At 43.6% G+C, this 25,337-nt stretch overlaps 1 protein-coding gene across 6 annotated transcripts in view; it reads right to left on the reverse strand.

Annotated features, from left to right (window-relative positions):
- Window positions 1–209: 209 nt before the first annotated feature.
- ptpn22 (protein tyrosine phosphatase non-receptor type 22) overlaps window positions 210–25,337 on the reverse strand; it is a 27,055-nt gene continuing 1,927 nt past the window's right edge. The window contains exons 2-25 of one of the 6 annotated variants that reach the window (XM_071202169.1): window positions 24,100–24,208; window positions 23,253–23,329; window positions 22,385–22,480; window positions 21,170–21,208; window positions 19,507–19,578; window positions 19,341–19,385; window positions 18,063–18,205; window positions 15,114–15,180; window positions 14,944–15,021; window positions 14,730–14,807; window positions 13,975–14,296; window positions 13,719–13,844; window positions 12,087–12,164; window positions 11,911–11,982; window positions 11,668–11,816; window positions 11,035–11,086; window positions 10,608–10,676; window positions 9,243–9,601; window positions 8,125–8,152; window positions 7,087–7,140; window positions 5,055–5,158; window positions 1,722–1,752; window positions 1,557–1,637; window positions 210–780 (exon numbers count right to left, since the gene is read on the reverse strand). In XM_071202169.1, the coding sequence (XP_071058270.1) occupies window positions 719–780; window positions 1,557–1,637; window positions 1,722–1,752; window positions 5,055–5,158; window positions 7,087–7,140; window positions 8,125–8,152; window positions 9,243–9,601; window positions 10,608–10,676; window positions 11,035–11,086; window positions 11,668–11,816; window positions 11,911–11,982; window positions 12,087–12,164; window positions 13,719–13,844; window positions 13,975–14,296; window positions 14,730–14,807; window positions 14,944–15,021; window positions 15,114–15,180; window positions 18,063–18,205; window positions 19,341–19,385; window positions 19,507–19,578; window positions 21,170–21,208; window positions 22,385–22,480; window positions 23,253–23,329; window positions 24,100–24,208 (2,391 nt within the window). In that variant the 3' untranslated portion in view covers window positions 210–718. Of the gene's footprint in view, window positions 781–1,556; window positions 1,638–1,721; window positions 1,753–5,054; window positions 5,159–7,086; window positions 7,141–8,124; window positions 8,153–9,242; window positions 9,602–10,607; window positions 10,677–11,034; window positions 11,087–11,667; window positions 11,817–11,910; window positions 11,983–12,086; window positions 12,165–13,718; window positions 13,845–13,974; window positions 14,297–14,729; window positions 14,808–14,943; window positions 15,022–15,113; window positions 15,181–18,062; window positions 18,206–19,325; window positions 19,386–19,506; window positions 19,579–21,169; window positions 21,209–22,114; window positions 22,336–22,384; window positions 22,481–23,252; window positions 23,330–24,099; window positions 24,209–25,337 lie in introns of those variants that run through there. The other 5 variants (XM_071202171.1, XM_071202168.1, XM_071202170.1 and 2 more) reach the window with 5 other exon arrangements.

Here is a 25,337-nt window from a genome sequence, read left to right on the forward strand (position 1 = left end):
GGTGGTTTTCACTATAAGTAAACAAATATAATTATTTTTTTTTGGACGGACACTTCAATTGAATTGTTTTACTGTGTTCAATCTGAATTTACTTGAAAGAAAACAACACTAATGTTCCTCCTTCTGCCACCAGAAGGCGACTCATCCCCAAAATACAAAAAAAATAAACTTTCTTGTTCACTATAAAAACAACAACAACGAGATGCAAAAAAGTTCAATATTTTTTTAATAAATTATTTTGTGTGTAGCCAGTATACATCACATTCACTGTACCTCAATATCCTCTCAAAAAGACATTTATCGTTTAAAAATATTAATACTAGAGGGATGTGAATGATAGCGGAGAAACCAAACTTAATGACACGCATGGTGCATTGACTGATGTACACATATATATAAAAATATACTCCTCTTACACCAAGTTGTACGGCATTAAAACCTCTCTCTACCCGCCTCTTAAAGCTAACGACCTGCAGGTGAGCTAGATTTATTAAACATTCAAGTCTTTGGTGCAGGAGTTATTAAAGCCTCCTCTCTGCAGGACAAAGTGCATCAGCGCTGGAAAAGGCACTTCCTGTTAACAGAGGAAAAGGGAAGCAGCTTCAGCTTCTTTTCTGTGGGTAAGGAACTCTTCGCTGTCCGTTAGCGACGTGCTAAATCATCATCATCATCATCATCATCATCATCATCATCATCATCATCATCAGCTTCAATATTATCACACCCAGGTCTCCGGATGACGGCGGGGACCTTTAGGTTTCCCAAAGCGGTATCCAAACCCTGAGGAGAGACATTTAAAAGTTACAAATCTTATACATTTGTGAGTGTGTAGTGTCTCTACTTTAAAGAGTCCTCTCCTGCTGATGTTCAGGTGTATATCAGTATGTAGTGTCTCTACTTTAAAGAGTCCTCTCCTGCTGATGTTCAGGTGTATATCAGTGTGTAGTGTCTCTACTTTAAAGAGTCCTCTCCTGCTGATGTTCAGGTGTATATCAGTATGTAGTGTCTCTACTTTAAAGAGTCCTCTCCTCTGATGTTCAGGTGTATATCAGTATGTAGTGTCTCTACTTTAAAGAGTCCTCTCCTGCTGATGTTCAGGTGTATATCAGTATGTAGTGTCTCTACTTTAAAGAGTCCTCTCCTGCTGATGTTCAGGTGTATATCAGTATGTAGTGTCTCTACTTTAAAGAGTCCTCTCCTGCTGATGTTCAGGTGTATATCAGTGTGTAGTGTCTCTACTTTAAAGAGTCCTCTCCTGCTGATGTTCAGGTGTATATCAGTATGTAGTGTCTCTACTTTAAAGAGTCCTCTCCTGCTGATGTTCAGGTGTATATCAGTATGTAGTGTCTCTACTTTAAAGAGTCCTCTCCTGCTGATGTTCAGGTGTATATCAGTATGTAGTGTCTCTACTTTAAAGAGTCCTCTCCTGCTGATGTTCAGGTGTATATCAGTATGTAGTGTCTCTACTTTAAAGAGTCCTCTCCTGCTGATGTTCAGGTGTATATCAGTATGTAGTGTCTCTACTTTAAAGAGTGTTACGTAGTGATGTCACGTACCGAGTTTGAATCCTAAAGTTGACGCTCCGTTAGCTGCAGGACTTTCAGGTTGGGATGGAGGAGGGGGAGGAGCATTTTTAGCTGAAAGTATAACATATTAAACTCTTCAACTTTTCTTATAACATCAGAGCATTTATTGTTTGAATCAAAATCATCTTCACTCACGTTTCTGTTTGTGTCTGAAGAACTTGAGACTCTGGAGAAAAGGAAACAGGAAGTTAGTTCAGCTTCTCTCAGGTGTTTTATTAAAGGTCCCCTATCATCCTGTTTCTCATCAATGTATCCAGCTCTCAGACACATCCAGAGCCGGTCTCCTGTTCAGATCTCCATATTAGGTTGAATAAATAGAACGAAAGTTAGTTATAATCAAATATAATCAAATATATTCTTGAATAACCCAAAATGAAAATGCTTCATATTTTATCATTTTCTATATTTACAGTATAAACAAAGTGGTTTGTTAAGTTGAGTGTAAGGCCTAATTAGAGAGTAGGCAGTTTCTTCCCTCTCCCCTCACAGCAGTACACATGGGGGGGGTTTCTCCTGACTTAAGGAGAAACACACTGAGGCCTCAAAAAGGTGGTTAAGTCATAGCCGAGAATAATATTTTGCAAGTCCTGCAGAGTAGGGGTGTCCTTTTTGCCATAGCCATAGAATATGTCTGGTCATGTCCCGTCGTGTACATCAGAGGCCATGCCCAGCTTCCACAAATATGGGTGTGGAGGAGGGGTCTTTGTGTTTTTCTATCCTGTCGTTGAGCATAAAGACACTGGTGGAGAGGGAGCAGACTAGAGAGAGAGAGAGAGGGGGGGGGGGTTCCCCTGGTATACTCTCTCCCGGTAAAGCTCTCTCCCGGTAAAGCTCTCTCCCGGTAAAGCTCTCTCCCTGGAGAGCTGGGTTTCTGACTCGGTAAGGTTCTCTCAAACTCGGTAAATATTGCTTACATTTCTGTTTATTGAATGCTGAGTGAATTGTTGTCAGGCTCTAGGTGTGAATGTTAGCACCTTCAATCCGTGAGGAGATTCCTCTGGGTTCTGTCGGAAGACTTTAATGTCTAAACTATGAATTAAAGTTTCATATCAGAACATGATCACAGCATAATTATAATGTGTTAAAGAGAGAAGGTAAAAACCCTGTATTAGTTTGGACCTATTTCTCTTCAAATAAACTGATCCCACCTCTCCTGCTTCAAAGGTGAGACTGCACCCTGCCACACTCACACTTAGGTAGGGCCACACCTCATTTACTGATATCAAAATCCTTCGGGATCGCTTAAACAGATTCAAGAGAGATGTCTGAATTGAAACAGCAGTTAATTGAACCTGGTTCAGGAGTTAGTTGAGGTGAGATCTTGCTGACGTTGGTGGATCCGAGCCAAGCAGTAAACTTATATAGACTCAATAACTTCGGTCAGGTCAGTTAGTAGGTCTGAGTAATTTCCCGGAATAAATTATCAGCCCTCCCGATCCCAAGCATTACCCATAATCCCCTCTGTTTCAGCCCTGTTTCCAAAGTGCTGATTCTCTGTCTGTTGCTTTAGATGAAAATAAGGAGCCCCTCCCCACGCCCCTCTGAGAGAGGTTTGGTTACAAAGAACTCAATGGTGCTCTAGAGGAGATTCAGGTGATAAGGGGGGGGGGGGGGGGGGGGGGGGGGGGTGGCCAAAATCTGATCAGCTCATTTTCAGACAGGTTTTTATAGAAATGGATCAAAAAGAGAGAGAATCTTTGTTCCTGAAACTTTCAGAGTCTCTTTCCACAGAGGGGACACATGTTGATGAAGAAGAGACATGAAGAAGAGGGGACACATGTTGATGTAGAAGAGACGTGAAGAAGAGGGGACACATGTTGATGTAGAAGAGACATGAAGAAGAGGGGACACATGTTGATGTAGAAGAGACATGAAGAAGAGGGGACACATGTTGATGTAGAAGAGACATGAAGAAGAGGGGACACATGTTGATGTAGAAGAGACATGAAGAAGAGGGGACACATGTTGATGTAGAAGAGACATGGAGAAGAGGGGACACATGTTGATGTAGAAGAGACATGAAGAAGAGGTGACACATGTTGATGTAGAAGAGACATGAAGAAGAGGGGATACATGTTGATGTAGAAGAGACACGAAGAAGAGGGGACACGTGTTGATGTAGAAGAGACACGGAGAAGAGGGGACACGTGTTGATGTAGAAGAGACATGAAGAAGAGGGGACACGTGTTGATGTAGAAGAGACATGGAGAAGAGGGGACACATGTTGATGTAGAAGAGACATGAAGAAGAGGGGACACATGTTGATGGAGAAGAGACATGAAGAAGAGGGGACACATGTTGATGTAGAAGAGACATGGAGAAGAGGGGACACATGTTGATGTAGAAGAGACATGGAGAAGAGGGGACACATGTTGATGGAGAAGAGACATGGAGAAGAGGGGACACATGTTGATGTAGAAGAGACATGAAGAAGAGGTGACACATGTTGATGTAGAAGAGACATGAAGAAGAGGGGACACGTGTTGATGTAGAAGAGACACGAAGAAGAGGGGACACGTGTTGATGTAGAAGAGACACGGAGAAGAGGGGACACGTGTTGATGTAGAAGAGACATGAAGAAGAGGGGACACGTGTTGATGTAGAAGAGACATGGAGAAGAGGGGACACATGTTGATGTAGAAGAGACATGAAGAAGAGGGGACACATGTTGATGGAGAAGAGACATGAAGAAGAGGGGACACATGTTGATGTAGAAGAGACATGGAGAAGAGGGGACACATGTTGATGTAGAAGAGACATGGAGAAGAGGGGACACATGTTGATGGAGAAGAGACATGGAGAAGAGGGGACACATGTTGATGTAGAAGAGACATGGAGAAGAGGGGACACATGTTGATGTAGAAGAGACATGAAGAAGAGGGGACACATGTTGATGTAGAAGAGACACGAAGAAGAGGGGACACGTGTTGATGTAGAAGAGACACGGAGAAGAGGGGACACATGTTGATGTAGAAGAGACACGAAGAAGAGGGGACACGTGTTGATGTAGAAGAGACATGGAGAAGAGGGGACACATGTTGATGTAGAAGAGACATGAAGAAGAGGGGACACATGTTGATGGAGAAGAGACATGAAGAAGAGGGGACACATGTTGATGAAGAAGAGACATGGAGAAGAGGGGACACATGTTGATGTAGAAGAGACATGGAGAAGAGGGGACACATGTTGATGGAGAAGAGACATGGAGAAGAGGGGACACATGTTGATGTAGAAGAGACATGGAGAAGAGGGGACACATGTTGATGTAGAAGAGACATGGAGAAGAGGGGACACATGTTGATGGAGAAGAGACATGAAGAAGAGGGGACACATGTTGATGGAGAAGAGACACGAAGAAGAGGGGACACATGTTGATGTAGAAGAGACATGGAGAAGAGGGGACACATGTTGATGTAGAAGAGACATGGAGAAGAGGGGACACATGTTGAGGTAGAAGGTTGAGGTTACCCTGGATCGAGTCATGCCCTTCTCCTCCTGTCTCTCCGGTTGGTCTCCGGAGGTCTCTGTCTTCAGGGAGGGTCTGCGCTGGAAGTCATACTTACCCCCCTCCGCTGCAAACACAATGACATGATCTCAGAAGTTCCAACGAGCTTTCATTCAGAAACCAACAGCTTTTTATTGCTGGTGGAATCTGACCAAGTACTGAACAGTTTGAGGTACTTGTACTTCACTTGAGTCTTTCAGTTTACTCTACTCAATACTTTCTACTCCACTCAGAGGTGGAAGAAGTACTCAGATCTTGTTATTGAGTAAAAGTAGAAGTACTCAGATCTTGTACTTGAGTAAAAGTAGAAGTACTCAGATCTTGTTCTTGAGTAAAAGTAGAAGTACCCAGGTCTTGTACTTGAGTACAAGTAGAAGTACTCGGACCTTGTACTTGAGTAAAAGTAGAAGTACTCAGGTCTTGTTCTTGAGTAAAAGTACAAGTACTCCGATATTGTACTTGAGTAAAAGTAGAAGTACTCTGAGCTTGTACTTGAGTAAAAGTAGAAGTACTCTGACCTTGTACTTGAGTAAAAGTAGAAGTACTCAGATCTTGTACTTGAGTAAAAGTAGAAGTACTCAGATCTTGTACTTGAGTAAAAGTAGAAGTACTCTGACCTTGTACTTGACTAAAAGTAGAAGTACTTAGATCTGGTACTTGAGTAAAAGTAGAAGCACTCAGATCTTGTTCTTGAGTAAAAGTAGAAGTACTCAGGTCTTGTACTTGAGTACAAGTAGAAGTACTCTGACCTTGTACTTGATAAAAGTAGAAGTACTCAGGTCTTGTTCTTGAGTAAAAGTAGAAGTACTCCGATATTGTACTTGAGTAAAAGTATAAGTACTCAGATCTTGTTCTTGAGTAAAAGTAGAATTACTCAGATCTTGTACTTGAATAAAACAGATCTTGAATAAAAGTAGAAGTACTCAGATCTTGAATAAAAGTAGAAGTACTCAGATCTTGGAGTAACATTAGAAGTACTCAGATATTGAATAAAAGTAGAAGTACTCAGATCTTGAATAAAAGTAGAAGTACTCAGATCTTGAATAAAAGTAGAAGTACTCAGATCTTGAATAAAAGTAGAAGTACTCAGATCTTGAATAAAAGTAGAAGTACTCCGATCTTGTAGTAAAAGTATAAGTACTCAGATGTTGAAGTAAAAGTAGAAGTACTCCGATCTTGAATAAAAGTAGAAGTACTCCGATCTTGAATAAAAGTAGAAGTACTCAGATCTTGGAGTAACATTAGAAGTACTCAGATATTGAATAAAAGTAGAAGTACTCCGATCTTGTAGTAAAAGTATAAGTACTCAGATCTTGAAGTAAAAGTAGAAGTACTCCGATCTTGAATAAAAGTAGAAGTACTCCGATCTTGAATAAAAGTAGAAGTACTCAGATCTTGGAGTAACATTAGAAGTACTCAGATATTGAATAAAAGTAGAAGTACTCAGATCTTGAATAAAAGTAGAAGTACTCAGATCTTGAATAAAAGTAGAAGTACTCAGATCTTGAATAAAAGTAGAAGTACTCAGATCTTGAATAAAAGTAGAAGTACTCAGATCTTGTAGTAAAAGTAGAAGTACTCAGATATTGAATAAAAGTAGAAGTACTCAGATCTTGAATAAAAGTAGAAGTACTCAGATCTTGAATAAAAGTAGAAGTACTCAGATCTTGAATAAAAGTAGAAGTACTCAGATCTTGAATAAAAGTAGAAGTACTCAGATCTTGAATAAAAGTAGAAGTACTCCGATCTTGAATAAAAGTAGAAGTACTCCGATCTTGAATAAAAGTAGAAGTACTCCGATCTTGTACTTGAGTAACAGTACTTGGTTACTTCTCTGACTCCACTTCATTCATTCAACAGAGTCTCTGCTCTTTTTGTATCTGGACATACATAAGTTGTGAACTTAGTGTACAATTGGAGGTATTTGTACTTCATTCTGCAGCTTTAGTTACTTTGCACATAGAGGTTATTTATATATTGAGTGAAGCTGCTCACCACTTCCTGTTGCAGCCGGGGGGGGCGGGGCCTGCTGGAACACCGAGAGGGGCTCTGCAACACACACACACACACACACACACACACACACACACACACACACACACACACACACACACACACACACACACACACACACACACACACACACACACACACAGAGAGTAGAGTTCATATTGATCCAGTGATCGCTCTGTAGAGAAGGCCTCCTGTGGTGCAGAACACTACATGCTGCTGCTGGGTTTACTCAAAGCAATGCACTCTGGGAAATGTGAGCAACTTGTGGATTAAAGGCAACAAAGGAATAGACTGAACTGCTGACATGGCGGTGCACCATATAATAATTCCTCCTGCTAAACTGAACCTGTTAAAACCATGACTGGCACTTTCTTTATTAATGATGGACATGAGCACGACATGTATACAAAGCCACATCCACCTGATCCTCACTAATGCACCACATCCGCCACAGAAAATAGACCCGCACAAACGGGCTATTGACTCCAGTTTGAGAGACGGTTGATAAATGTGGTGGCCAAGACAACTTGTACCACAATTATTAATCCTAAATATACAATCCACCATCATCTGCAACCGGTCCCCACACTCTCAATGTGAATAACATCCTGCTTCATATCGTGTCCAAAGCCTTTGTGTGTTCGTGTTTTGTGTAATTATTTATTTGTGTTTTTGTGTGTGTTTTTGTGTCCGGGTGTTTAATGCCGTTTTAATTCTATTTCCAGATGTTTGCCTTCTCTTTAATTTCTATGTATGCCTTGTTTGTCTTTTATGCTGCTGCAACGCAAACATTTCCCGATTACGGATCAATAAAGTTCTTCGTATCTTAAAAGCTGCAGAGTGGTGTGGGCGTTTTAAAATAGACGGGTGACAGGGGTACCGATCTAAAGACAATGAGCTGATGTATTCTCTGATTTACGGAACAATCTGCAGACGTTCTTTTGAAAGAGAGGTTTGACTTTGACTGTAACCCTTTAAATGCCAGGTAGGGTGGAGTTGAAATGAAAGGACATCTCTTACCTTGTCGGGAACTCTTAGCGCGGACGCTCTGTGGGAAACACAGAGGAACAAAAGTTAAAGTCTCATCAAATGTGAACTAATGCAAAAGCAGGGACATGAGTTCAGGAGTTTTATTTATACAACATGTTCTGTCCTGAATATTCAATAAAACAAAAGGCAGCGATAATAAAGAGCCTCTAAAGAAGGAAATGGATCATTCTCAGCATTAAAGTAAAGGCTTAGATTCAGATTAGATTCGATCAGAAGCGATTCAGATGAGCAGTCCGAAGCAGAGTAATCAACGCATGACAGATATACAAAGATAATGAAAGTATGATGTCGTGACCACTTATTAATACACTGGGTTACATAATTCACACATGGAACTATAGTTGGGGGTATTGTTTCCGCACGGCCCTCCTGGCTTCTCTCTCTCTTGTCGTCCCGGGCTGCGACCCGACAACATGTCGTCTTGAATAAAGACAACTTTGCACCTTCATTGCACCGCCTCCGACTCCCTATCTCTCGGCTCTACAATGAACAGTATGGGACACCATGAGGTATAACACAGTAGACACTATAGGAAGAATCAATCCACTAAAGACTCGTATTGATGCCTTTCATCAGGATCAGGTTTATCTCCAGGTACGGGGAATTTGACTTGGTGTCGTGGTGCAGACATACAAGTGAAACAAACATTAAAAAGACACAGATAGAGAACTAGAAAAATATTAAAAATAATAAAAAATGTAGTAAAATATAAAAGTATCCACAAATCCTAAGAACTGTTTTTTAAAAAGCGTTTTTTCTTTATTTTTTATTATATCATAACTTAGTACTTTTTTGAACATAGTAACATTAAGCTGTCTGTGGCTCTGTCCTGTGTAGCGATGCAGATCCCCCCTCTGTGGGACTGATAAAGGCATTCTGATTCTGATTCTGATTTGGAATAAAATATGGAATAAAAATCGGCAGTAATAAAAAAAAGTAAACAGAAAACAAGAAAAGATGAAATGTCGTCAACACAGATATGAATACATGAGTTTGTTTGGACACGTTCATAGATCCAGATAATGAAAGGACTCGTGCGCAGAGTCCGTCACTGGGTTTTCAGAAAGGATCTAAGCCAAAGTGCTCACCTTGCTGCGGCTCATCACCACCTCCAGGAACCTTTTGGGCTGAGACGTCCCGTCCCACTCTGAGGAGCGTCCCACATGAGGGGGGCGGCAGGGAGGCGTCTGCTGGGGAGGGGGCGTCTGCTGGGGAGGGGGCGTCTGCTGGAGGGGGGGCGTCTGCTGGAGGGGGGGCGTCTGCTGGGGAGGGGGCGTCTGCTGGAGGGGGGGCGTCTGCTGGGGAGGGGGTGTCTGCTGGGGAGGGGGCGTCTGCTGGGGAGGGGGCGTCTGCTGGGGAGGGGGCGTCTGCTGGAGGGGGGGCGTCTGCTGGAGGGGGGGCGTCTGCTGGGGAGGGGGCGTCTGCTGGAGGGGGGGCACAGGAACTGCTGCTGGGAGAGGGGGGAGTTAGTCATAATAATATTAATAATAATGATAGATTAGGTTTGTTATAGCGCTTTACTTGGTGTGAACAAAAAAACAAATAAGAAGGTCAAATAATAAAGTCATGAAGGACTGCCGGGGTGTGTGTGTGTGTGTGTGCGTGTGCGTGCGTGTGTGTGTAGGTGGAGGGCCGTTTCTTCCTATAGGCGGACTGTGTGGATGCATAGGCCCCCGCGGCCACTAGGGGGCCCCCAAGCTGAAAGTTCAGATTCAGCCTCAATATATTTGGGGAGAATTTAAATGAGCCGTCTTTATAGCCAGCCGAGCCCCCTCCTGTGTTCGTGAAGCATTATATGCTTAACGATCAAACGTAGGATCCACTGATCATAGTTCCATCGTTGAGGTCGACTAGAATAGATTCACATTGTTCAATGTTCCAAACTCACATTGGTTTCTCACAGCAACTCTGTATAGTCTGTGAATTCACTCTCTGTCCTACACGGCGTGTTGGAGCTCCTGCCCCCCCCCCCCCCCCTGTGAGCCCAGCGAGACACAGCGAAACCCAGCCCGAACACACACACCCGCAGCCTGGCTGGGAGTTGGTGTGTGTGCCCAGGCTGAGTTCCGTGGTGTCTCGCTGTCTCTCCGACCCCGCACCAGTGAGCCAGCTCACAGTGTCCCGCTCCTCGCAGCAGCGAGCCTCGCAACGTCCCGCCGTGTGTGTGTGTGTGTGTGTGTGTGTGAGGAAGTCCGCGGATCGGTCCAAACGTAACGGCTCCGCGGACGCAAACAGAACACAAGGGGACGGGTGAGAACCAGAAAAGCATGACATGGGACCTTTAAAGTGCACCAGATTGATGCATCTCCACAGCTCATCTGAAAGGCTTCGGAGTCCCCCCATTGTAGATACAGAACTGTACAAACTAGGGCCCCCAACAGCTACAGTAGAAACAACCCTGCGTGTGTGTGTGTGTGTGTGTGTGTGTGTGTGTTGTGGGGGGGTGAACTCACGCTCTGTGGGGAGGATGAAGGACTCGGGGGTTCTGTCAGGGAGGGGGGGGGTCAGGCTCTCCTCCGCTGCTAAACAAAGATAATCCACATCATTATAGATTCAGCACACAGCCTGTACAGAGGTCTCCACACACACACACACACACACACACACACACACACACACACACACACACACACACACACACACACACACACACACACACACACACACACACACACACACACACACACACACACACACACACACACACACACACACACACACACACACACACACACACACACACACACACACACACACACACACACACACACACACACACACACACACACACACACACACACACACACACACACACACACACACACACACACACACACACACACACACAGTGTGTTAAATGGAACTGGTCTGGGGACTCACGCGGGTGCTTTGAAGAAGTCTCACCTGTGAAGGTCATCGTGGCCTTCAGGCTCTACGGGAGAGAGAAAGGTGTTCCTGTGAGTTTCATGTGAAATGCTCTGAACGTCTGAGGTTTTCACAGCATGACTTGAGGACGTGTTTTTAAATGTATTTGTATCGAGTGCCGCAGTGACGCGTCCTAGAACCCTCGACAAAAACGCAATGCAGTCTCTCCGTAGGGTTTAGGACACTAGCTGGAAACAAGGTCTGGGGTTGAAACACAATCGGATAATCTCCACACGGCTACTTTCATAATGTTCTAATCATAAATCTAATGTCCAGAAGCTACATGCTAACGTTATGCTATAAAGGAGCTACAGGCGAGTCCAGCAGCACGACTTCAACGTTTCTCAGACACGTCACCTCTTCAGAAATCTCCAGTGGAGTCACTGCTGATGATTTAATGTCGTAGAACAAAACGTGATCCGTCTCTTCAATGCGTCTCAACCTCAGACCTTAGTTCAGATACTTTCCAAAGTCCTATGGAGAGATCCCATTGGTTCAGAGACGAGGGGACAGGAAGTGGAGAAATGCTGACTCACTTCCTGGTTTTAGGACGCGTCACTGTGGCGCCCTATTGAACTCTCTGCTCACCTTGCTCCTGATCCAGGCTCTGCTCTCGGTGTGAGGTGATGAAGAGGAGGAGGAAGAGGAGCTCCACTCTGAAGACGTGCCGATCCGGCTCCGGGTCGCCGTGACCTCTGACCTCTGACCTCCGACCTCTGACCTCTGCTGCACCAAGGCTGAAGGGCGGCGAGAGGAAGACGTTTCAACGGCGAGTCAAAGATATTATATTGCATTAAAATCGTTTCGTTTATTCGTTCTAAATGGAGTCACCTTCATCGAGGGCCAGCTCGAAGGACTCAGGTGTTCTCTCTGGGAGAGGGGGCACAGGTGAGGGGGGGTTACCTGGGGGGGGGGACGTCAATTAGTAAATGATTCACAACGAGCTGAAACAGAAATATCCTCCTCCTCCTCCTCCTCCTCCTCTTCCTCCTCCTCCTCTTCCTCACCTCCTAACTCCCTGAGAGCCTCAGCAGCAGCGTTTGGAGGGATGATGACCATCAGCCAATCAGAGGAGGGGGCGGGCTCTGAAACAGAGACTAACATTAATATCTATTCTGAAGCTCGTTACACAAACACACTCCCGTGTGGCGAAGTGATGCATGCTGGGGTATATATATCGTGATGTCTTGAGGGGAAGGCATCTTCAGCTTGAGGTGTGGGTGCGATGAATAAAAGACAGCAGGTGTCACCAGGTGTATTTCCGTCTCTTACAGCCGTCACAAACTTACATCGTCACAAACCAAACAGAAGGATTCATCTGACTGAGGACTTTAGAAAGTAAAGCACATCGTCGCCGTCTCTCCTCTGCACGTTGTCTCCCTCCTGCTTTGTGCTCACAGTCAACACTCTTCAGCTGGGCAGCCATCTTCCCTCATGCCCTGCTGACTATGGGAGTTGTAGTCCCTGTTGCATCCACGAGAGGGAATGGACCTGCCCTCGATGATGCACCCTCTCGTGACATCACAATATACATATATATATATATATATGTATATATATATATGTATATTTGTGTAGAAAGCCTTACAGAACAAGCATTACATCACACAGTTTATCCATAGTGCAAAACTATGGAATGCTCTCAACTTATAATAACTATAATGATAATGCAGCTCATCCAGAATGCAGCGGCTCGTCTGGTCTTCAACCTTCCTGAATGTTCCCACCCCACGCCGCTCCTCCGCTCCCTCCACTGGCTTCCGGTAACTGCTGGAATCCACTTCAAGACACTGGTGCTTGCGTACCATGCTGCGAATGGATCTGGCCCCTCCTACATCCAGGACATGGTTAAACTGTACACCCCAGCACGTGCACTTCGCTCTGCATCAGCCAGACGACTCGCTGCACCCTCGCTGCGAGGGGGACCCAAGTTCCCATCAGCAGAAACACGTGGGTTTGCTATCCTGGCTCCAAGATGGTGGAATGAGCTCCCCATTGACATCAGGACAGCAGAAAGCTTACACACCTTCCAGACTGAAACTCATCTCTTTCGACTCCACTTCGAGCGATAGAACTATTAACAAAGAACTGCTAACAAAGCACTTATATACTAATAAAGGACTGGCTTATCTACAGCCAGTTGAGTAGCACTTGAAATGCTTGGCTCTATGAAACCTGATGTACTTTATGATTCTGTTTTCTTCAAGGTCGTGTCTTCTTGGTCGAATGCACTTATTGTAAGTCGCTTTGGATAAAAGCGTCAGCTAAATGTAATGTAATGATAATAATAACTATTATTCATAATTATCTTAATTATTATAGTTTATATAAAAATAGGATGAGAAGTGAAACTCCTGTTATCTGAACATGGACTGGCATGTATATGTGTACATACTGTATGCATGTATATGTGTACATACTGTATGCATGTATATGTGTACATACTGTATGCATGTATATCACTTTGTGTATCTGTGTGCGTGTTTAATTAGGTCTTTGTCTTTGTCATGCAGCTGGAGGAATACCTCTGGATGAACTCTGCTCTCTGCCCTCCTGCTTCTACTCATGCTGTCTGTTTGTCGGAATATAAATAATACAGACAAAAAGAAGTATATATATATTTGGGGTGCAGGACAGACCCTGGTTGTGTTGGAACGTCTGGACGTTCATCAGCTCCTGACCTGCAGCCATCTCAAAGGACTCAGGGGTTCGTTGAGGAAGAGGAGGAGCTTCCTCTTCATCATCTCTGCCAGGACCAGGAGTCACTACCGAGTATAAAATGTAAAGAAAGTACACTCAAAAGGAAAGATGAAGAAGCATTTGAAACATTAAAAACACTATAAAAGACGGAGATACAATTCAATTAAATATAAACAGCATAATAAAAGAATGTACCTGCGACAGGTGAGTCCTGCTCCTGGTCGTTCAGGTGCAGGGCGGGGGGGCTAAACAGGGGGCTGGCGGTCCACTTCGGGTCCTCTGAGGACGGGGAACTCATCGGGGTGTCGAAGTACGGATCCTCCACCATCAGACGGATCCCCTCCTGCAGCACCGTGGCCTTCTGGGTAATGTAGTTTCCTGCTGGAGTGGGCAGGGAGTGAGAGTGCTCTTCCTCCTGCTGCAGCAGCTGGTACTGATGAAGCTGCTCCTCTTCATCACTGAGGTCTGAGAGGGAGCTCTCTGTGTGGGGGGAGGCAGAGGGAGAGACCCCCGCTATCTGAGAGGGGGGGGGCACTACATTAATGAAGGAAAGGTGATGAAATGCAATAATGCTACGTAATCAGTTACCGTAAATATGTAAACTAATCGCGTCGTATACGTTCGTCTTTTAGAGTATCGTATCGAATCGAATCGTCACCTATTGTATCGTGGAGTCTCTTTTCATATAGCATCTTACTGATCTGTGTCTTTTCGTCTCTTTTCCTATCGTATAGTATCGTATCTTAACATGTCTTGTCGTGTCGTATCTAATTGTATCGTGGCGTATCTACTTTATGTATTTTATCGAATCGTATCCAAGTCGATCTGCAACTCCAATGCTTCTGCACTTCAATCACGTGACTGCTTTTCTAGCCTTGCTGCTTGTTTCTGCTCCGCTGATGTCATGCTTTATCTATCTTAGATCTGAGTGCGTGCTTGCGTCCTCTCACCTCTCCGACGCTCTGCTCCTCCTGCAGGAACCTCTCAAACAGCAGCCGGATCGTCCTGTACACCAGCTCGTATTGTTCCTGAACACAGAAGCACAAACCGGTCTGCGAGGTGCCTCAGAGCCCGAGGCGCAAACCTGCAAACTGACAGGAGGAAGCAGCCGCTGGGGAATGAGAGCATGTGGCTGTGCTTGTTGGAATAACAACACGCTGTTACCTTAGTTTGAACCACGGACGGCCTCTGAGTCCTCATGCTCTGCACGATGTCGAAGATATTGAAATCTGCAGGGATCATCTGAACACAGACACAGGTGTTCACTGTTAGGTACTTGACTATCTCACGAACTTTCTTAATGTGCAGGACGTTTTGGAGGCAGGACATCTCACGTGTTTCTTCAGGAGGCTCCAGGTGTAGTCGATGACACACAGAACGCCTGTCCTCCCACAGCCGGCACTGCAACAAATACACATTCAGATAAAACATCCTCACATAAACAGGTTCACTTTGTACTACGACATATAGCATGCATATCACAATATACACAGTGTTGTATTCATTATAATAATAACGTTTTAAAGTCCTTTGGGGCTGAAGGCCTTTATTATGAAGCTCAGCGCAAGTTCTTTCAGGAAGACGGTTTCCCACTCTCTCAATCTCTCGCCCTTTCCTTCAATTCCCCTTCAGCACTGCACTACCACCAGAATCTAGACCCCCGTTCTTTTTTCCTCTTCTCCTCCCCCTAAACCCATCACAGTATGATGGGGTCGAATCTCCAAAATATATATTACCCCTTGGGCAATACATATGTTATCAAATTTACGGAATAAGTCTCTCCTGATTGAAATTAAAGTGGTTCAGAGGTGAGAGAGGCGTGTGTACATTTACTTAAAAGAATATGTTTTTTACAAATAAAATGTCCAATAAAATATTAAATAAGATAAAATAATTAAAAACTGTATAGCCTACAGTTAAATCAACCGGACTTCTTTCTGCAGATGTGAGCGTCCTTAACAACGGTCAATAAATCCTTGACAGCGGTCTGTGCTACTGGATTAACAATGCGTCACGTGTTCTGGATTGACCAATCAGAATCGAGTATTCAACTAAGCCATGTAATAAATTCAATTAAAGGCGTGCACAGTGTGCTACAACATATAGCATGCATATCACAATATAAACAGTGTTGTATTCGTTGTAATAATAGTTGAAAAGTCTTTATTATTAAAGTGGTTCAGAGGTGAGCGAGGCGTCGGCCGTGGCACTGCCAACAGATTCTGAAACCCTGTGTCATGATATTCTGGATTTTCCGGTCCTAACCGCACCCTGCGATAAGAACACTACAGCTCTTATTCATTCCTCAAGATGTTCAGGCTTTGACTCAAAACTGTCATTGTGTTGTTGTCAAAGAACACAATCACATTTACTGAGCAAAATGTTTCTACTAACCAACACCCTGCGGAAGAATTAATCACAAACAACAAGTGACCTGAGTTTCAGAGAAAAGAGAGACGTGTGGGTTTAAAATCAGCCACAGAGTTACTGAGAGGAAATGGCCACACACACACACACACACACACACACACACACACACACACACACACACACACACACACACACACACACACACACACACACACACACACACACACACACACACACACACACACACACACACACACACACACACACACACACACACACACACACACACACACACACACACACACGCTTTAGGACCTAGCGGGTCGTTGGCTTCACGCCTACACACACTTCCTGTTTAAGAAGAGCCAGGTGATGATGAACCGTACACGCTGCCCACAGGCTACACACACACACGTCACAGACTCTAACCACAGGCTACACACACTCTACACACACTCTCTACACACACTCTACACACTCTCCCATAATACTCTGAATACTCTGAGACCCTTGGTGCGTGTGAACCTGCAACAAAACTAACCCTCTCCATTACTGATGATTATTATTCATTAATATTATCTGTATCACATTCAATAACTGCCACTTCACACTTTACGTTGAATTGCATGAATTGTTTTACAAATTTAAATGGGTTGGACAAAGTGTAAAGTATTTCTTTAAGATTTTTGGTAATGTACACACCTTGTTAAATGTGTACTGACACAGAGTGCAAGCCTTTTGCCTTAAAACCTGTTTTTGATTTAATCTCTAGGTAGTGATGTGTAAGCAACGTAAACAAAACAAAACAAAAACAAAGAAACCATAAAATAATTAAAATTGAAAATAATAATAGTCTGATTGTGTTCACCTGTTGCCCTTGTGTTTCTGGTTGTCTGATTGTGTTCACCTGTTGCCCTTGTGTTTCTGGTTGTCTGATTGTGTTCACCTGTTGCCCTTGTGTTTCTGGTTGTCTGATTGTGTTCACCTGTTGCCCTTGTGTTTCTGGTTGTCTGATTGTGTTCACCTGTTGCCCTTGTGTTTCTGGTTGTCTGATTGTGTGCACCTGTTGCCCTTGTGTTTCTGGTTGTCTCATTGTGTTCACCTGTTGCCCTTGTGTTTCTGGTTGTCTCATTGTGTTCACCTGTTGCCCTTGTGTTTCTGGTTGTCTCATTGTGTTCACCTGTTGCCCTTGTGTTTCTGCCTCCCCTGCCCAGCTGTGTCTTATCCTGTGATTACCCTTCTGTGTATTTAGTCTTGTCTTTCCCTGTGCTCCATGTCTGTTTGTCGTCTCTTAATGTCCCTGCTACCTGCCCGTTGTTTCATGTCCATGCTACCTGTCTATGCTCGTCTATGCTAGTCCATGTCTCCTGCCTGTTCCCGCCCGCAAGTTTGTTCCTGTCTGCCGTGCTCCCCGGTCTTGTTAATGTTAATTAGTTTCTTGTTTTCGGCTTTCTTTAATAAAGCTCGCTTTTTGTTACCAAACCTTTTTGTATTTTTTACTGCACTTCGGTCCTATTTTCTCCCAACCCTGACAGGTCCCTGAAGGCAGCATCTCCCTGGTCCAATTGGATGTTTCCATTGGACTCTATTTCTTCCTTATTAATAACTAATTGTTTTAATTGCAAAACTCTTTTAGCTGTCAGACAGTTAGATGTTTGGGTAAATACAAAAGTGTGTCGTCTGTATAGAGTCCAATTTGCAGTTTCACAGAGTTGCTGTATATTTTTGTTCAAGTGCAAGCAGTTTGAAAATTTAAAAAACAACGTAAACGAAACACAAAAAAAACTAAAATAAATAAAAATATAAATAAAATAATAATTAAAATAGTATAAATTAATATTTTAAATGCTGCAAACATGGCCATCATTATTCCTAATAGATGGATGGTGGAGGAAATGCAGTTGACCTCTGACCTGCAGTGGATGCAGAAGGGCACGTCGTCGTGCTCCTGGTACGACCTCATCTCCTGCAGCATGTCCAGGATCGGGGGGACGGAGTCCGGCACACCGTGATCCGGCCAGTTGAAGTAATGCAGCTGCTGCACGGTGCGACTACACTGGAACAAAGTAATAAACAACTGAAACAAAGTAATAAACAACTGGAACAAAGTAATAAACAACTGGAACAAAGTAATAAACAACTGGAACAAAGTAATAAACAACTGGAACAAAGTAATAAACAATAACAATGATGCCAACAGTCTCTTCGGGCGAGCTGCGACAAATCCTGATACCTTGCTTTGATTTTTTCACCCTGGAAATGAGTGTATGTATATGTTTACATATATATCAGGGATTCCGTTAGCCGCTAATTACCGTTTTTTAGCTGGTAACATTTATAAAAAAACAGTAAATTCAAAACCTGCCGGTCAAAATGTCCGGTAATAATTAGGGATGCTCCGATCGATCGGCCGTCGATCATTATCGGCCGATATTCACTCTTAATAGTTTGATCGGTGCTCTCAATAAAGGTCCGATCAGGAGAGCCGATCAGATGAAGCGAGAGAGAGAGAGAGAGAGAGAGAGAGAGAGAGAGAGGAGAGAGAGGAGAGAGAGAGAGAGAGAAAGAGAGAGAGACAGAGAGAGAGAGAGAGACAGAGAGACAGAGAGAGAGAGACAGAGAGAGAGAGACAGAGAGAGAGAGAGACAGAGACAGAGACAGACAGAGAGAGAGACAGAGAGACAGAGAGACAGAGAGAGAGAGAGAGACAGCGAGACAGAGAGACAGAGAGAGAGAGAGAGAAAGACAGCGAGACAGAGAGACAGACAGAGAGAGAGAGGGAGAGAGAGACAGAGAGAGAGAGAGAGACAGAGAGAGAGAGAGAAATACAGAGAGAGAGAGAGAGAAATACAGAGAGAGAGAGAGAGAGAGAGAGAGAGAGAGAGAGGATCCGTGTGCGTATTTAGTTACAGAATTAACTTTTTTAAAGTATCCTGCGACTGGGAGGGCTACGATGAATAAAGTCCTTTCTCATCTCATCTCATGTTTCCAGAGCACATGTAATAGCAAGGCCAGGTCGTGGCCTTGGTTTGGAGGAAAGATGTTCATACATGGAAAGATTTCACTGGACTCTTGATTGAGACGTGAGATTCAAACTGTCTTTGTAGCATCTAACAACAAAGCCAGCTGATAGCATCGTGCTGGTTTCAGGAGATTCAGTAAAAAAAACAGTTTACGTTGCCATAAGTCACCCGTAACGTCCTGGTCAGATAATCTCCTTTTATGTCCTCAGAGTCCTGCGAAGAAACACGCAGCAGTGCAGCAGGTGAGTAATATCATGAGAGCAGTGTGAGATCATGACGTCGGCTCTGCGACGGCCGATGTCGAAGTTGTGATTGTGAGAAATGAAACACTCACGCAGTGAACTGTGAACGGCTCGCAGACAAACTGCTGATCCTGCTCTTCAGGCCAGTAGCGCTCACACTTCCTCTGCAGGAAAAAGAGTGATGTTCACGTTTACACAGGGATAACAGCAGGAGAGGACTCTTTAAAGTAGAGACACTACATACTGATATACACCTGAACACCAGCAGGAGAGGACTCTTTAAAGTAGAGACACTACATACTGATATACACCTGAACACCAGCAGGAGAGGACTCTTTAAAGTAGAGACACTACATACTGATATACACCTGAACATCAGCAGGAGAGGACTCTTTAAAGTAGAGACACTACATACTGATATACACCTGAACACCAGCAGGAGAGGACTCTTTAAAGTAGAGACACTACATACTGATATACACCTGAACATCAGCAGGAGAGGACTCTTTAAAGTAGAGACACTACATACTGATAGACACCTGAACATCAGCAGGAGAGGACTCTTTAAAGTAGAGACACTACATACTGATATACACCTGAACATCAGCAGGAGAGGACTCTTTAAAGTAGAGACACTACATACTGATATACACCTGAACATCAGCAGGAGAGGACTCTTTAAAGTAGAGACACTACATACTGATATACACCAGAACATCAGCAGGAGAGGACTCTTTAAAGTAGAGACACTACATACTGATATACACCTGAACATCAGCAGGAGAGGACTCTTTAAAGTAGAGACACTAGATACTGATATACACCAGAACATCAGCAGGAGAGGACTCTTTAAAGTAGAGACACTACATACTGATATACACCTGAACATCAGGAGGAGAGGACTCTTTAAAGTAGAGACACTACATACTGATATACACCAGAACATCAGCAGGAGAGGACTCTTTAAAGTAGAGACACTACATACTGATATACACCTGAACATCAGCAGGAGAGGACTCTTTAAAGTAGAGACACTAGATACTGATATACACCAGAACATCAGCAGGAGAGGACTCTTTAAAGTAGAGACACTACATACTGATATACACCTGAACATCAGCAGGAGAGGACTCTTTAAAGTAGAGACACTACATACTGACATACACCTGAACATCAGCAGGAGAGGACTCTTTAAAGTAGGGACACTACAAACTGATATACACCTGAACATCAGCAGGAGAGGACTCTTTAAAGTAGAGACACTACGTACTGATATACACCTGAACATCAGCAGGAGAGGACTCTTTAAAGTAGAGACACTACATACTGATATACACCTGAACATCAGCAGGAGAGGACTCTTTAAAGTAGAGACACTACATACTGATATACAGCTGAACATCAGCAGGAGAGGACTCTTTAAAGTAGAGACACTACATACTGATATACACCTGAACATCAGCAGGAGAGGACTCTTTAAAGTAGAGACACTACATACTGATATACACCTGAACATCAGCAGGAGAGGACTCTTTAAAGTAGAGACACTACATACTGATACACACCTGAACATCAGCAGGAGAGGACTCTTTAAAGTAGAGACACTCCATACTGATATACACCTGGACATCAGCAGAAGAGGACTCTTTAAAGTAGAGACACTACATACTGAGAGGACTCTTTAAAGTAGAGACACTACATACTTCTTTACTCCTCTTAAAGGAAAATGTTGAATATTAAATCATAATAAATTACCTTTCCCATCTCAAATTCTCGACAGGCCATCACCACGACCTGCAGAACGAAGAAGGTCAAAATGTCAGTTTTTATAACACAGGTGAGAGCTCATTTTATTAATCTTACCTGAAGCATGCTTTGTACTTCCTTTAAAGGTCTCCTGTTATTCTATTTGTATACATTATTAGTCTCAGATAGATACAAATATATAAAAAAGTGCTTTGCTCAAAATACTAAAGAGATCTTTCTAGCCTCAAACCCCTCTATTTCAGACCTGTGACTAAAGTGATGATTCTGGGTCTGTAGCTTTAACAAAAAAAATTGACGAAACTCCATATCCTGTTCCAAACCACATCAAGGATTCTCTCTGAAACAGGATGGAGCTCAAACTCTTTCTCTCTCTCAGGTTTACCCGAGGAGTTCAAAGCTTTTAATCTCAATCAGATCCGATCAGATTTTGAAATCCCATGTTTTGTGATCCTGGATCAGACAAGTCGAACAGATGTTGTCCCTGGAGTTCAAAGCAATTCAGGATAGGATCAGCCTGATCCAGATTACGACTTTTCACGATGACTAGATCCTGAATATCAGTGCTTTAATCCTATCGAGCGCATCTAGTGGACATGACAAATACTACAAGGAAGACAAGAGACCACAAAGCAGAGACATCTATTGTCCGCAATTACTTTTGAAAGGTGATGACAGATGATGGACTTTTTTTTTGTTGAAGATATTTTTTCTTTAATTTAATTTGTGATTGACAATCTTTGTTGTGATACTTTCATGAGCATAAACATGTATGTCATCGACATTTGGTTGAAAACAAAATAGGCCACAAACGTGACCAAAAAATGAAAAATAAAATTGATTTGCCATGAAGGCTAAAAATTGTGTATTATTTCAGTTAACAAACTTTGCCATCTAATTAAAATTGAAACATATTTTAAATAAATTGTACGGTACATTTTGCTCTGGTAATCCACTGGAACCCCACTGGGCCCGTGGGGGTAAAGCCCGCCCACATTTGAGTAAGTCTGGATCAGCTCCGTTGTTCCCCCGTTTTTAGAGATGTGGGTACGGAGGGGTTTATTTCCTGACACTTTGAGAGTCTCCTGACACACCGGGGACACACCAGGGACACACCGGGGACACACCGGGGACACACCGGGGACAGGAGACATCAGAGAGTGCATTTTGCATGAGAGGAGACCTTTAAAGTACTTTGAATTGTACCTTTATGTCGTATTCCCAGAGCATCCTGAGGAAGTCCAGCACGGTGTGAGGCAGCGGACCCTGCGTGGCGATGTAAGCCCGAGACCCCGAGACCCCCTGAGAATAAAATATAACGTGCAATTACGTATCTTAATAACTGGACTTGAACTCCCACTGGACATTTTACAATTACACTCAATTTGGGATAAATAAAGTCCTATCTCCTCTCCTCTCATCTCCTCTCCTCTCACCTCCTCTCCTCTCATCTCATCTCATCTCCTCTCACCTCCTCTCCTCTCATCTCCTCGCATCTCCTCTCATCTCCTCTCATCTCCTCTCACCTCACCTCACCTCCTCTCACCTCATCTCCTCTCATCTCCTCTCATCTCCTCTCATCTCCTCTCATCTCCTCTCATCTCCTCTCACCTCACCTCATCTCCTCTCACCTCACCTCCTCTCACCTCACCTCACCTCCTCTCACCTCATCTCCTCTCATCTCCTCTCATCTCCTCTCCTCTCCTCTCATCTCCTCTCCTCTCATCTCCTCTCATCTCCTCTCATCTCACCTCCTCTCCTCTCCTCTCATCTCCTCTAATCTCCTCTCATCTCCTCTCCTCTCACCTCACCTCACCTCACCTCCTCTCATTTCCTCTCATCTCATCTTACCTCATCTCCTCTCATCTCATCTCACCTCACCTCATCTCATCTCCTCTCACCTCATCTCCTCTCATCTCACCTCACCTCATCTCATCTCCTCTCATCTCACCTCCTCTCACCTCCTCTCATCTCTTAACACAGTTTAAAGTCAGGAGTCGGAGCAGGTAAGATCTGCACAAACCACATTTCCACAGGTCTATAATGATCCTCCTCATCTTCAGAGTAAATGTACCTTAATGAAACTGGCGTTGATGTACTCGTTGTCATTTTTACTCGAGGTGAGAGTGAGCTTCACTCTGGTGTAGTCGACTAAAAACAGAGGGAAATAAAATCAATTAAAACATTTTAATTACATTTTTATGGACTGAAAATAGCCTCTGAATTAGCACTGAGCGAGAGAGTGCTGACGCACTTAGCACAGAACTCATGATATAAATATGTTATACTTCATTGGATCCACACAGACTAGATATCATATGAAAGCTGAGATTCCACAGATTCCAACGGTATATGTATCATCACTGAGCGACCATAACCCAGGGCAGTGAAGGCAAGCAAGACAACACACAACTTCACCAGAGATATGGCAAATCCACCCAAATCCATCCAATGACCTCAGAGGCGGGCTGTTTTTCTAAACCTCTCTAAAAAGGTCAAATGTTACTTGTTTTGCTTCAATCTTGATACAGGGTACTTATTATATGTTATAGTTTAGTATATTAACCCATCATTCAAGGGTGGTTTTCACTATAAGTAAAAAAAATATTTGGACGGACACAATAATTTACAGTTCTTTACCATGTTCAATCTGACTTTACTTTTAAATAAAAACATCTATATTGATTCTGACTTTTCTACATCCAACTCACAGGTTTATCATTACTTTAAGAAAAAGGATGATTAATTTAACCCTTTTAGAAGATATGGTCATTTGTTCTGGGAACGTCATTTTCGAGCCTGAGACCTGGAAAACAGGCAGTGGAGTTACAGTGGAGTTAAAGTCTGTTAAAATCCGTCCACATAATTCTTTACACTTTTAACCTTAACGGTGTTTTTATGTATTATTATGTATAGCTCACAGGGCACGATGTCCTTGTAGCGGTTCTTCTTGCTGTTCTCCTGTTTCTCTGCAGTCTTTGTGGGGAACGTCCGGCCGGAGCGGTACTTCATCGACTGGCTCTTCAACCTCTGCAGACACACGAGACAAACTGTAATCAGACGACGTCCAGCTGGAGCATTTCAATCAGAGCTCCTTGAAGACGAGTTAGAGCTAGCATCAAAATGAAAACACAGTGTGACGTCATGGCTGCAAAGCTTTCCCCGACACTGCATATCCCCACAGACTGACAGCAAGGCAATAGACAACAAGCAGGGGTGGAAGTATGAATACCTTTTACTGAAGTAAACGCAGCGAGATACAGACACAGTGAGAATGACCTAAAGTATCAAAGTAAACAGAGGTGTATGCATCATGAACCAGTTATTCTTGTTACCTTACAGCCGTTTGAAAACGATTAAACACCATTATTACATTAAAAAATATAAAATACATTAAAAAAGCAGTATAAATTGTTCTAAAGCCGTAATTATAGAAGTGTTTTTAAGTATTGTAGCTGGAAGCAAAAGAGCTCCTTGTATTGTGTGCTATCGTGTCATGGTGTGGAGCAGCTGAGCTTCAGCTCACTTTGATCTGATTCATCAACGACTGACCAGAATCTGTGACTCACTGTAGAGACAGAGGATTCCCCGAGTTTACTGACACTCTGACGAGGAGGTGAAGTCCAGTTAGAGTCTGTCTGAAGTGTGTGTGAAGCTGCAGTCTGAAGTGTGTGTGAAGCTGCAGTCTGAAGTCTGTCTGAAGTGTGTGTGAAGCTGCAGTCTGAAGTCTGTCTGAAGTGTGTGTGAAGCTGCAGTCTGAAGTGTGTGTGAAGCTGCAGTCTGAAGTCTGTCTGAAGTGTGTGTGAAGCTGCAGTCTGAAGTGTGTGTGAAGCTGCAGTCTGAAGTCTGTCTGAAGTGTGTGTGAAGCTGCAGTCTGAAGTGTGTGTGAAGCTGCAGTCTGAAGTGTGTGTGAAGCTGCAGTCTGAAGTCTGTCTGAAGTGTGTGTGAAGCTGCAGTCTGAAGTGTGTGTGAAGCTGCAGTTTGAAGTGTGTGTGAAGCTGCAGTCTGAAGTGTGTGTGAAGCTGCAGTCTGAAGTCTGTCTGAAGTGTGTGTGAAGCTGCAGTCTGAAGTCTGTCTGAAGTGTGTGTGAAGCTGCAGTCTGAAGTGTGTGTGAAGCTGCTCTCACACACTCAGCTCTCGGACCCCCTGCTCACCACAG

This window comes from Pseudochaenichthys georgianus, unplaced genomic scaffold (assembly GCF_902827115.2).
Source record: "Pseudochaenichthys georgianus unplaced genomic scaffold, fPseGeo1.2 scaffold_151_arrow_ctg1, whole genome shotgun sequence".
Classification (NCBI taxonomy): Eukaryota; Metazoa; Chordata; class Actinopteri; order Perciformes; family Channichthyidae; genus Pseudochaenichthys; species Pseudochaenichthys georgianus.